At 43.3% G+C, this 13,842-nt stretch overlaps 1 protein-coding gene across 1 annotated transcript in view; it reads right to left on the reverse strand.

Moving 5' to 3' along the window:
- LOC109935727 (coronin-2B) overlaps positions 1-13,842 on the reverse strand; it is a 28,687-nt gene that overhangs the window by 13,716 nt on the left and 1,129 nt on the right. Inside the window, exons 2-5 of the mRNA XM_048615754.1 lie at positions 11,010-11,126; positions 9,703-9,807; positions 6,992-7,088; positions 3,482-3,594 (exon numbers count right to left, since the gene is read on the reverse strand). Of these exons, the coding sequence (XP_048471711.1) occupies positions 3,482-3,594; positions 6,992-7,088; positions 9,703-9,807; positions 11,010-11,126 (432 nt within the window). The remainder of the gene's footprint in view (positions 1-3,481; positions 3,595-6,991; positions 7,089-9,702; positions 9,808-11,009; positions 11,127-13,842) is intronic.

Below are 13,842 nucleotides of genomic sequence, written 5' to 3' on the forward strand. Positions count from 1 at the left end.
AGGGTCCAGACCCAAAACGTCAGCTTTCCTGCTCCTCTGATGCTGCTTGGCCTGCTGTGTTCATTCAGCTCTACACCTTGTTATCTCAGATTCTCCAACATCGGCAGATCCTACTATCTCTGAACTGATCTACAACAAGTTCATTTATATGGTATCTTTATATCCCAAGGCACCTCTCAAGAGTGTTATCAAATACAATTTGACTCCACATGAAAGGTCAAATTACTTCTTAAAAAAAAGTCTTGGAAGAAATTTTCCTTCACATCTTTGCTGTAAAAAGAGCTTGTTTTCCTTCATGCTTATTCATGTCATTGAGGGAGCTGTGCAGGAAAAGCTACAGTGCAAAAGGGAATGGATTAACGTCAGGGCAAATGATTTGATTAGCAGGGGTGTGGATGAGTATTACAGGCTAAAAGGTATCAGCTTGTGTCCCCATTGTCTGCCTCAACGGCAGGACAGACCCAGCAGAGGGGGCATCAGAGTGGGATATCATTGGGAGGGAATTGCCCTGAAAGTCCTCACCATTGACAATGGACGTTGTGAAGTCTCATGACTTCAGGTTAAAGATGGGCAGGGAAACCTCCTGTTGGTAACCAAGTACGACCCTCCCTTGATGGACAAACCGGTGCTCCTCTATGTTGAACACTGAGGATGGCGAGGGCACTAATTGCGGGTAGCTGATTTCAATGTCCACCACCAAGAGTGGCTCAGCAGCAGTAATACTGATCGAGCTGGTCGGGTCCTGAAGGACGTAGCTGCTAGACTGGGTCTGCGGCAGGTGGTGAGGGAATAACATACTTGACCTCATCCTTACCAATCTGCCAGCTGCAGTTGCATCTGTCCATGACAGTATCGGTAAGAGTGACCATCGCACAGTCCTTGTGGAGACAAAGTCCCACCTTCACATTGAGAACAACCTCCATCGTGTTGTGTGGCACTATCACCGTGCTCAATGGGACAGACTTCGAACAAATCTAGCAACTCAAGTCTGGGCATCCATGTGGCGCTGTGGGCCACCAACAGCAGCAGAATTGTACTCCAGTACAATCTGTAACCTCATGGCCCAGCATATCCCTCACTCAACCATTACCATCAAGCCTGGGCATCAACCCTGGTTCAATGGAGAGTGCAGGAGGGCATGCCAGGAGCAGCACCATAAAAACCTAAAAATGAAGTGAATACCTGGTGAAGCCACAAAATAGGACTACCTGCACGCCAAGTGACAGACAGAGCTAAGTGAGCCCTCAATCTTAGGTCAAATCTAAGCTCTGCAGTCCTGCCACATCCAATTGTGAATCTTGGTGGACAATTAAAGAACTCACTGGAGGAGGAGGCTCCACAAATATCCCCATCCTCAATGATGGAAGAGCCCAGCACATCAGTGCAAAAGATAAGCTTTCGCAGCAATCTTCAGCCAAAGTGCCAAGTGGATGATCCAACATGGCTTCCTCCAGTGGTCCCCAGCATTACAGACATCAGTCTTCAGCCAATTCGATTCACTCCACATGACATTAAGAAACGGTTGAAGGCACTGGATACTGCAAAGGCTATGGGCCCTGACAACATTCCTGCATAGTAGTGAAGGCTTGTGCTCCAGAGCTTGCTGCTCCCCTAGCCAAGCTGTTCCAGTACAGTTACAACACTGGCATCTACCCGACATTGTAGAAAATTGCTCAGGTATTTTCTGTACACAAAAAGCAGGACAAATCCATCCCGGCCAATCACCACCCCATTAGTCTACCCTCGATCATCAGTAAAGTGATGGAAGGTGTCAGTAACAGTGCTATCAAGCAGCACCTGCTCAGCAATAACCTGCTCAGTGATGCCCAGTTTGGGTTCCACCAGGGCCACTCAGCTCCTGATCTCATTACAGCCTTGGTTCAAACATGGACAAAAGAACCGAGTGTGGCTTTAAGGAACCCTGGCAAAACTGGAATCAATGGGTATCAGGGGGCAAACTCTCTGGTAGTTGGAGTCATACATGACGCATAGGAAGATGGTTGGGGTTGTTGGAGGTCAGTCATCTCAGCTGCAGGACATCTCTGCAGGAGTTCCTCAGGGCCGTGTCCTAGGCCCAACCATCTTCAGCTGCTTCATCAATGACCTTCCCTCCATCATAAGTGGGGATATTCACCGATGATTGTTCAGTATTGTTGGCAACTCCTCGGATACTGAAGCAGTCCATGTTCAAATGCAACAAGAATTGGACAATATCCATGCTTGGGCTGAAAAGTGGCAAGTAACATTCATGCCACACAAATACCAGGCAGTGACCATCGCCAACATGACACAAGCTAATTACTCCACCTCGGCATTCAACGGTGTTACCGTCAATGGGCAATAAATGCCGGCCTAGCCAGTAATGCACAAATCCCACAAGTGAATAAAGAGAGAGACTCTGCAGGGGCGAGAGTATAGTATTCCCCATTTAACATCACTTTGATTTAATCCCTCCATTGCTTTCCCCAGCTTTTTGTCTTTTTTGTCTTTATTGCACTGCCCCTGCTGCTTGTTAATTGTTTATTCGGGTGATTGGGTGGTGGGTTTGTAAAAAAAATAAAGAGAGACTTCTATAACAGAGGTATAGAGTAGATAGACATTTGTAATAATGTATTCTGTAGTGCTAGGCTGATACCCAGTATGGAGGGACTGTCTTATGAGGTGAGATTGAGTAGATTGGGCCTAAACTCATTGGAGTTTAGAAGAATGAGAGGTGACCTGATTGAAACATACAAGAATCTAAGGAGACTTGCCAGGGTAGATGTGGAAAGGTTGCTTCCCCTTGTGGGAGAGTAGGGGACCAGAGGGAAATGTCTCAGAATAAGGGGTCATCTGTTTAATACAGAGATGAGGAGAATTTCTTCTCTCAGAGGGGACTGAATCTGGAATTCTTTACCACAGAGGACTGTCAAAGCTGGGTCATTAAGTATAGTCATTAAGGGAATCAAGAGTTATGGGGAAAAAGCAAGAAAGTAGAGTTCAGGGTTATCTGATCTGTAACAATCTCATTGAATGGCAAAGCAGAGTCAATGGGCTGAATGGCCTATTTCTGCTCCTACATCTTATGGTCTAAGTAAAAGATTGATGTCTGGTTTCCTACTGCGCAATCTGACTCCAAAATAAGTTAACAACCGACATTAGGAATATGAGGACATTAGGTTTTTATCATTCCTTTGTGAGTCAAAATCTCAGAACTCCATCCTTCGCAGAACAATGCACATACCTTTACCCAATGGATGGCTGCAGCTCAAGGTGGTAACTCAGCTCCCACTTCTCAAGGCAAACCAGGGACTGACATTGAATATTGACCTTGAGCAGTGACACTCACATCCCATGAGGGAAGGAATAAAAATAATCCCTTTGGAAGAGTTTTTACTGATGTCTCTTCCACCACCTACTGAGGCAGTGCAGACCCGAAATGTAACTATTCCTCACAAGGAAACCAGCAGCAAAAGGTACAAAAATGTACAATCTCACTCACCCTTCTTGGCACTATCATGGAGATTGGCTCAATTACTCCTTTCAGCGTAACCAACTTATAAAACCTGAACACTTCACAGATGGTCACGTCCAGCCCATGTTTTGGCATCACACCTGGAACATGTGCAAAGCAGCCGTCAGCAAATTCACATCCCTCCCAAAGAAAAGCCGAATACTGTGGATGCTGGAAACCCGGAACAAACACAGAGAGTGCTGGAGAAACTCAGCAGGTCTGGCAGCACCTGTGGAGAAAGAGCGAGAAAAACTGAGTTAATGTTTTGAGTCCAGAATGACTTCTTCAGGAACAGTTCTGAAGAAGAGTCAGGCTGGAATTGAAACCTTAACTCCACTTCTCTCTGTACGGATTCTGCCAGATTTGCTGAGTTTCTTCAGCATTCTCTGTGTTTGCTTCTCATTCCTCTCAGGTTTAACGCATGTGAGAAACCGAAACTTCCCGTTGGAGGAAGGTCACTTTCCACGAAATGGCCCGTGGATCTAAATGGAACAAATTGGGATAGCTTCATTCTTGGTAGTGCCTTTCCCTACTTTTGGTTTAAGTGTTGCGGACTAAAGGTCAGCTAATATATAATGAGCTTTTACAACCTGGAATTTTGCTCCAGTGCTGGCCCTGAGGAATGTAAGTTCCTGCAAAACAATATCATGCTGTGCTACTTGATGTGAGAAGACATTTGCCATTGTCTGAGAAACTTTGTGATGGTACAAGGTACTAACAGTATATCTCAGGTAGTTCAGTTGCTAATTGTCTGCTTTCGGTCGACAGCAACCTCATGCATCCTCGAGGTATAACCTTGTGGCCATATTCAGAGGTTTGTCAAGTTAAGGGAAATGAGTACTTTTTTTTCAATATATTGCTTGAGGCATTCTGAGTAGACGCTTGGACTTCTCACTATCTCACTGGGCAGTGCATTACGATCCCAGCTGATGTTAATACTTGAAAAGTTAGAGACCTGACTTGATAGACCCTTAGCTTTGTTTTTTTGTTAAAGCCATGGAAGTCAGTTATACAGTCACAGAGTCATACACACGGATACAGACCCTTCGGTCCAACCAATCCGTGCCGACCATAATCCCAAACTAAACTAGTCCCACCTGCCTGCGAGTGGCCCATATCCCTCCAAACATTTCTTATTCATGTACTTATCCAAATGTCTTATAAATGTTGTAACTGTACCTGCATTCACCACTTCCTCTGGCAGTTCATTCCACACACAAACCACGCTCTGTGTAAAAAAAATTGCACCTCATGTCTTGTCAAAATCTTTCTCCTCTCACCTTAAAAATATGCTCCCTAGTTTTGAAATCCTCCACCTTAGGGAAAAGACACCTGTCATTCACCTTATCTGTACTCTCATTATTTTATAAACCTCAGTAGCTTCCTCTCAATCTCCTACGCTCCAGTGAAAAATGTCCCAGCCTCTCCTGATAACTCAAACCCTCCTTTTTCGGCAGCATCCTGGTAAATTTCTTCTGAACCCTATCCAGCTTAATAATATCGTTCCTGTAATAGGGTGACCAGAACTGGGCATAGTACTCCAGAAGAGGCCTCACCTATGTCCTGTACAACCTCAACATGACATCCCCAACTCCTACATTCAAAGGTCTGAGCAATGAAGGCAAGTGTGCCAAATGCCTTCTTAACCACCATGTCTATCTGTACTGCAAACTTCAAAGAACTATGTACCTGAACCCCGAGGTCTCTCTGTTCTTCACCACTGCCCCAGGCCTTACTTTACATTATATAAGTCTTGTCTTTGTTTCTTTTACCAAAATGTAATACCTCACATTTATCCAAATTAAACTCCATTTGCCACCCTTCAGCCCATTGATCCAATTGATCAAGATCTCTTTGTAACCTTAGATAATCTTCTTCACTGTCCACTATACCAGCAATTTTGGTGTCATCTGCAAACTTACTAATCATGCTTTCTCTAATCTCATCCAAATCATTTATATAAATGACAAATTAAAGTGGACCCAGGACTGATCCCTGTGGATCACGCTGGTCACAAGTCTGAAAAACAACCCTCCACCATCACTTTCTCTCTCCTGCCATTAAGCCAATTTGGTATCCAATTGGCAAACTCACCTCGAATCGATGTTACTGAACATGTTCACAAGAGTCTGCCAGTGTACATTTAATGCAAAGAATAAAATGTTCTTCAGACAAGAAAACCATGAGCTATTATTGCCCTAGACAAAATGTTGGAAAGATTGCTGTACAAATACTAGTAAAAGGATTCAAACCGCACACTATTCCTTTTATCCCAGCAATATCCTTACAAAATAGCAAACGTGTGAAAATTTATCACTTCTTGCTCAGGCTGACACGGCTGCAACTGGTTTCCTTCTGGCGAATGTTTACACATCCACTTGTTCATCAGCTGGTATCTCTCTCTGAGACACCTAAAATTCCAAATTAAACTCACTATTGCTTTAACTTCAGGGCAAACACCAGTTCCCTAAAACCCAGTTTTCAGCTGTCTTGCCAGATTTCTTAAAAGAGAGTTTAAACCTCTGCTTCCTCCCTCCACTCTCTGGCACAACAACACACTAACTTCCTGACTCAAGATATTTCTGTATCTCTGTGATCCTAGACCCCTCTCACTAGGTAGCAGCACAGGTTTTTTTTTTGTCTGCTTTGTTTTTTTAACCCTAACACAATTACACGTAAAACCTGTCTTGTGTACAAAACTACAGATGTCCCAGCTTCAAGGCTGCAAAACTCAAAACTGAAACTAAACCATATCTTTCCCTTCTTAACACACGAAAAATATAAAATATGCAAAAACCTAGAGTTATACGTTGGTCTTAACAAATGGGGAATTATTACTGGAACTCTGCCTTAGGTCATTATGGGCATCCCACCTTTTCAATCTCTCCCCCTCGCCTGAGACATGATGACCCTCATTTAAACATTTGAGGTGTACAAGATGATGAGAGGCATAGGTACAGTGGATAGTCAGAGACTTTTTCTCAGGGCGGAAATGACTATTACAAGAGGGCATAGTTTTAAAGTGATTGGAGGAAGGTATAGGGGAGATTTCAGAGATAGATTCTTCACACAGAGAGTGATGGGTGTGCAGAATGCGCTGCCAGAAGTGGTAGTGGAGTCAGATACTTTAGGGACTTTTAAGCGACTCTTGGATAGGCACATGGAGGATAGTAAAATGTAGGGTATGCAGGGTAGTTTGATCTTAGTAGGATAATAGGTCGGCACAACATTGTGGGCCGAAGGGCCTGTACTGTGCTGTACCGTTCTATGTTCTATGTTAAACAACCACCTGTTGTCTCTCTCTCTCTATCTCTCTCTCTTTCCAATGAGAGAGCAGTCCTGTGGTGCTTTGGGACTGTAATGACTTTAGCTTTAATCCCTGTATTACTGGACAATGGTAGACTGGTGCCATTAGAAGCAATGGAAGACCCTGCCTTGTTTCCATCGATGTCGATCACAAACACTTCTGAAATAAATGGTACCAGTGTGAGATCTTACCCATCCCTTTCTGTGGAGCAGGCGAACGATATTCCATCAGATAGTGAAGGTATGGCTTCTCCGTGCTAATTTCATAATATCTAATGTTGCCATCGCCCTGTGAGAAAGGAAGAAGAGTTACAGTAATTAACAATTCTGTTGGGCTTGGGTGGGAGATTTTGACCGTGGCAGATCGGCCTGTTAGCTTATGTTATCTCACCCTGTATCCATCACTGTGGCTTCAAATGGCAATGGATTCAGGTACTACATTGAAAATGAAACTCTGTCAGCACCGCGCGATTCAGCCAGGGTGGAACAAACCAAAAAAAAGGATGTGAACAATGGGTGTGGGACAGGGAGGCCATTCAGCCCTCACACTGCCTGCTCTGTCATTCACTTAAATCAAGGATGATCTCCACCTCACTTTTGCTCTATATGCCTTGGTGCCCTGACTTGACAAAAATTTATTAAGCTCAGTCTTAAAATTTTCAATAGACCTCAGGTATCTGCAGTTTTTTAAACATAGAACAGTACAGCACGGGAATAGGCCCTTCAGCCCACTGTGTCTGAGCTGACCATGATGCCATTCTAAACTAATCCCATCTGCATCCACCAGATCCATAGCCCTCTATTCCCTGCCTGGTTCTGTCTAAATGCCGCTTACAAAGACAAGAGTGACCCCTGTCATGGTTCTTGAAGGAATGGGAATTATATTTGGGAAAAGGGTACTTAATGGGCCAGGTCTTGGAGAAGAAAGTTTCAGATTTGCACTACCTTTTGTTTGAAACATGCTTCCTGATTTCCTTTGTGGCTCTGACTTTGAGACGCTGGTTTCTTGACTCCATAACCTGTGGAAATAGATCTCTGTACCTTCCAAGTAATATGCTTTTTAAACAGCTTTTTACCCATCTCTGCAAACTCAGGGCTCTTGTTAGATAAACAAACAGAAAAAAAACAAATTTCCTTCCATATATTTTTTGTATCAGATTCAAATCCCACCACAGCAGCTGATGGTTTTTCCACTTGATAACAAAAGTGAGGAATTAAAAGCTAGTCTCAGTAATGGTGAGTGTGAAAACTATTGTCGATTGCAATTAAAATCTATCCGGGTCACTAATGTTCTTTAGGAAAAGAAATCTGCCGCCCTTACGTAGCATGGCCTACGTGTGACTCCAGGCCGACAGTGATGTAGTTGACTCTTAACTACCCTTGGAAAATGGCTGAGCAAGCCACTCTGTATAAGGTCAACTGAAGCAGGGCAACAAATGTCACATCCCTTGAAAGAATAATAACAAAAAAAAAGGATTATCCCAGATTCTCATTATATTTCTGTCCAGGGACCATCAGAAGCTCGAAGGTGACAGTTGATTTGACGCAAGTCTTACTGCTCTCCTGTCAGAGCAGCATTGGCTGAAAGGGACCCATTTGTCTAAAAAACTCAATTGGAAATGGTTATCGGGGGGAGCTTGTATTTCAGGTAAAATCAGATCAGCCATGATCTTAGTACCTGGTGTAGTAGGCTCAAGAGGTTGAGCAGACTCTTCTGTGCTCTTTTTATGTACTCTCATAAATGTCATTGTAACATTAGTGGCTTCAAACATGCCTGGTGTCCCAGATAATGAGGCTCATACCACAGAAAGGCTTAGAACCTCCCCCCTCCCTGCTTTGAAGTATATTCATCTTTAAGGGTGGCCTGGTGACTCAGTGGTTAGCACTGCTGCCTCACAGCACTAGGGTCCTGGGTTCGATTCCACCCTCAGGTGAGTGTTGTGTGAAGAGTTTGCACATTCTCCCATGTGGGTTTCCTCCCACAGTCCAAAGATGTGTAGGCTAGGTGGATTGGCTCTGGGTAAAGGGGATGCTGTTTGGAGGGTTGGTGTGGACTTGTTAAGCTAAATGGCCTGTTTCCACACTGTAGGGGTTCTATGATTCTGATGAAAGTACTTGTCAGTGAAGTGTTGTGATTCTGTTGGAGGCTTCAGGAGAGATTTTCCCTTGTGGGGGAATCTACAAAAAGGAGACATACTTTCAGAATAAGGGGTCCCCCTCTTAAAGAGAGATGAAGAGGAAGTTCTTCTGTCAGGAGGGTTGTTAATCTTTTCCGTCTATCCCCAGAAAGCTGCACTGGTTAATTTACTCATTGAATATATTCATGGCTGAGATAAACAGATTCTTGAGCATTGGGGAAGTCAAGGGCTGTGAGGAACGCACAGGAACGTGGCACTGAGGCCAAGATAAGATCAACCATGATCTGACTAAATGATGGAACAAGTTTGAGGGCTGAATGGCCTCCTTCTACACATACTTCTTAAAGGCACCATAGTCCCAGAGGGCTGTACTTTCACTAGACGGTGAGAGAGAGAGAGAGCGATGACAGGAAATTTTCCCTAAGGCAGCCAGACATAAAATGGCAAAAGAGGTTTGGTTTGGACAGCTGGTTTGTGATGAGAGTGACGTCAAGAGCACAGGTTCAATTCCTACACCAGCCACAGTTGCGATGTAAGTCCTGCCTTACGAAACCACCCCTTCACCTGAGTCATGGGAGCTTCAGGTTAAACTCCCCCCCATCTCTCTCTCTGTCTCTCTCTAATGAGAGATCAGCCCTCTGGGACTATGGTGCCTTTAACTTATCTTTAAAGCAGCAAAGTTCAAGGTGTAGTGTGTGGTAGTGTTATTGTATTATTAAAACATCTATCCATTTTATAATTTCTGATAAATGACTAGTAATGTACCTTTCCAGCTAAATAAAGCATGTGAGTATCAACATCATAGAAGGGAAACAAGAGCCCCGAGAGTCCATCAATTTCCTCCTCTTTTATTGGCATTGATAAGTCTTCCTAAAGAAAGAAAGTGAATCAGAGTTAAATAAAGACCCTTGCATTTGTACTACAGGCTGTGGTAGCACAGGGGTTATGTTACCAGATTATTGATAGGGAAACATGGGTTCTAATCAATTACTTAAATATACAAGGACTTAAATAGTTAGTATCAATGAGATGAGTGGATCTTAATATCCATCTAGTTCACTAACGTTCCTCAGGGAAGGAAATCTACCATTCTTACCTGGTCTGGCCTGGATGTGAGTGCAAGTGCCAACAGCATTGCTGTGAACCTAACTGCCTTTTGAATCATTGACAAAGGCACTCAGTTGTTTGGGAATGCCCAAGTCATGCTAGTCTTGTCAGCGATGTCCATATCCATTGAATAGACTTTTTTAAAAAAAACACAACCACATCTTTCAGAAACGGGTTAGAGATTTGTCCCCCTGGTACGGTGACTGTAGAGAGATGCAGCAGCCAATTTAATCACAGGAAGATCTCCCAAACAGTGAGCGATGAGTCCCCTGTTGATGGCATGGTTTGAGGGAGAACAGTTGGTCAAAAGGAAAGACAAGCAACTCATCTGATGCCCACCCTCATGTGCCAATTATCAGTTTATCCAGAATTCTTAGGAAACTGGGCACGGTTCATCTGTGCAAAGTTTTCTTGCTACTCACTCTTCACCCCTTGGATTTTATCCATTGGTGGTTAGTTTAACTTAATCCCATAAAAATTTTAACTAAAAAAACAGCAATCCTCAGGGTGTGAGCGTCACAGTTTTTTATCCATCCTTGGGAAATGCTGTTGGGGTATCAGTCTTAGCTGTGATTGGTGGTTTCAGTATAACTGATGGCTTTTAAAGATAATTCTGTGGACACAGCTGAGTCAAGCATTATGGTGTGGTACTTATTCTGGGGTCAGTCATAGACCAGCATCTGAGTGGGCAGCAGATTTCCTTCCCTAAAGAACATTAGTGACCAGGTGAGACGACACTGGTCATGAAACGAACACTCCAGGAATACGGCCAATTACAGTTGGTAACTCTAACCCTGTTGTTGTTCGACATCTGTAATGAACAGCTGCTCTGCAATGTATTTCATATTTGATGCCATCTACCACTTCAAGCAACAGTACTGCAGAGAGAGCCTGACCACTGCTCGGCTTTTCAAGGTCCTAAAGACTCGAGATATTTTCTTGGATCTGTTCTTCGTTATACTGACCTGATCCCAGAGGGCAATCTGCCTGGTGTTCCATCTGGACACGCCTGTGGTGAGCAACCTCTTTGTATTCCCCAGGATCACCACTCGGTTCACTTTGTGATTCTTGCAATTTGCTTCCTGCAGAGACAGAGCAGATAGACACAGACACGGGATAAAGGAACATGAATAAGTTCATTCATCTAGTCATCTAACTCAGTACCTTCTCCATACCCTCAGATCCTTTTAGCCCTCAGAACTATATCAAACTCCTTCGTAAACATTTAATATTTTTGCTTCAAACACGTTCAATGGCTCATTGCTCCCTGGGTGAAGAAAGTTCTCCACATCTCAGTCCTAAATGGCCGATTCTGTATCCTTAAACTGTGACCCCTGGTTCCAGATTCCCTGGTCATTGGGAAAATCTGTCCCACGTTTACTTTGTCCGGTCATGTGTCTGACATTGCTCATGCCTCTCCAGTCGTGTTTTATGTAAGACTTGGAGTAAAATGGATTTGCTTCGATCCTGATTAACCCTTTCAGCTGTTCCTCATATTGACCACTGTAGAACAGTGCAGAATGGGAACCAGGAAGTGTTAGCTAGAATAATAGATTCAATGTCAAATCAGGCACAGCAATAAAGTAGAGGGAAGATAGATTCAATTTGCAGAGAGTAGAAGATGGAAGGGAAAAGTAAGACTTAAATAATTTAACATTGGAACAAACTCCAACAGTAATTAAAAGCTGAAGAAGTAAGAGTCTACATTTGTTAACATTAATTTTCAGTATCAGAGAGAGTTTATATAATTGAGATTATATAAGCAATAATTGAGATTTACCACATTAAAATGGATCCTTACACTAAAACAGACAATTCCTAACTCGCTGTAGCAAGCTCAGTCTGTAGCTATGATGTCAGTACAGTCTGTGTGCTGTTCAGTACATTTTAATGAGATCCAGACCTTGAGATGTCACTTCTGCACAATTTACTAAGGAGTGGTTCGTCTTGGCAGTAACTTCAGATTTTCATGTTTAACTGTGCATTTACACTCAGCTGCCATTGCTGGATGATTTTTGCTTAATTAATGCTCAACATTTTTCACCTCAGCATTATTTTTACAGTTAGTTCTGATCTAATAATTTCTGCTGTTGCCTCTGTTTGCTTTTCCTGTTAAATCACCCAGAGTTTTATGAAAGGACAGGAGGTACATGGAGCTTCTCTAGACAAATGTAAAATGCTGAACTGCAGCATCAATGCTCTTGTCCTAACTCCAGCCTGCAGTTCCACTTAGCCCATGATGTAGCCTCAGTTTTTTTCTACTATAGAGGATTCCTTTTGAATGGTCTTAAGAGTAATATTGACAATTTTTTACACTCATACAGGCTGCAGCCTCCAACAAGTTAACACAGCTCAAAGGCTTCAAGGAGAAATGACTAGCTGAGCCACTTCTGATATTTAAACTGTCTTGTGTAGTGCATTATTCATGGTGTGATGGTAAATGGAGATGTCAAACGGCAGTTTAAATATTTAATTCTGAAAATTATCTGTGTTGCTTGTCTTGCAAAAATTGAGCTAATGAAGAATAACATTCACAGTTTGACCTCATGATCAGTGTTTGGGGCGGACAGGGTTCCTCAGGTTCACGCAGAATGTGGGCAGAGATACCAAGCTCCCTGTCTCCGAACTTCCAGTGATTTTGGATGGCGACATCGATCCCACTGGCCTCTCTGCGACTTGCATTATGTTTGAATCACTCAGTCATGGACTTCACTTCCCCTTTCTAACATGCTGACCCATTCGGGTGGTAACGAGTATCTCACCAACAGCTCAACATACCAGTGTTGTACTGCAGTGCCAAGTAACCTGCTGTTTATTCTGAACAAACCTCAACCCGTCTTCAGCTCCGCTGCCCCTATCCATTTCTGTCCCATGTTTCCACCACCCCCCCCCCCCCCCCCCCCCCCCCAGTAGCCCCTGTCTTGACTGACCCACACTTGCTTCTGGATAGGACTGTCAGCTCTTGGACATAGTCCTGTAGCTTTAATCACATGCTCTTCCACCTCCACCTACCCCTCCCAACCCACAGCATTTTTACGCATCTCCTATCTCTTTATATTCAATAAATAATGAAAGATTAAAATGGGGATGAAAGATTATCTGGGATATGCAGGAATGAGGTTAAAATCAAGTCAGCCAAGATCTTATTGAACAGTAGAGTCATCCTGAAGGGCCGAGTGGCCTACTTTTGTTCCTTATTCACACTTTTGTAAATTAAATTTAATAGCAAATTGGTTTCTTCTCCTGGGTGTTGTTCGCTGGAGATTAATCTGTAATTTCCAGAGACTGCTGTAACTGTTGGCAACTGTTCTCCCAGAACTCCACTGCTTCAGACCTTCAGTCCCCTTCCTTCTATTTAAACCCTGCTGTAGTCTTCATTGGTTCAATTGTTCTGTGTTTGGTTATGAGTCTGGCAACTGATCTTTGCACACTGTGCTTGATTGGTTAAGCCTGGTTGATGACTCAGAGCTTGAATAAACATAGAAGCTGCCAGAAACTAAAAGCTGAGTTTTAAGCACAATTCCTGGTGACTGATGGTCCTGAAATTTGGGTCTTTAACCTGTATCCTGGCATCGTTTAAGTGACTGTCAGATTTCCAATCCATATAATGGCTTCCTGGCATTTCAAACAAAACCTGTGTATTTTTGTTTTAAGACTGAAATTGTAGGTTGACATGAAGAACAGTTCAGTTTGGTCTGATGTTGTAACTGGAAGCTGTCATCACCCACAGCATAAATTAATCCACAATCCAAAGATGTGCAAGTGAGGTAGATTGGCCCATAGTGTCTATGCATATGC

Source organism: Rhincodon typus, chromosome 33 (genome assembly GCF_021869965.1).
Source record: "Rhincodon typus isolate 14 chromosome 33, sRhiTyp1.1, whole genome shotgun sequence".
NCBI classification, from domain to species: domain Eukaryota; kingdom Metazoa; phylum Chordata; class Chondrichthyes; order Orectolobiformes; family Rhincodontidae; genus Rhincodon; species Rhincodon typus.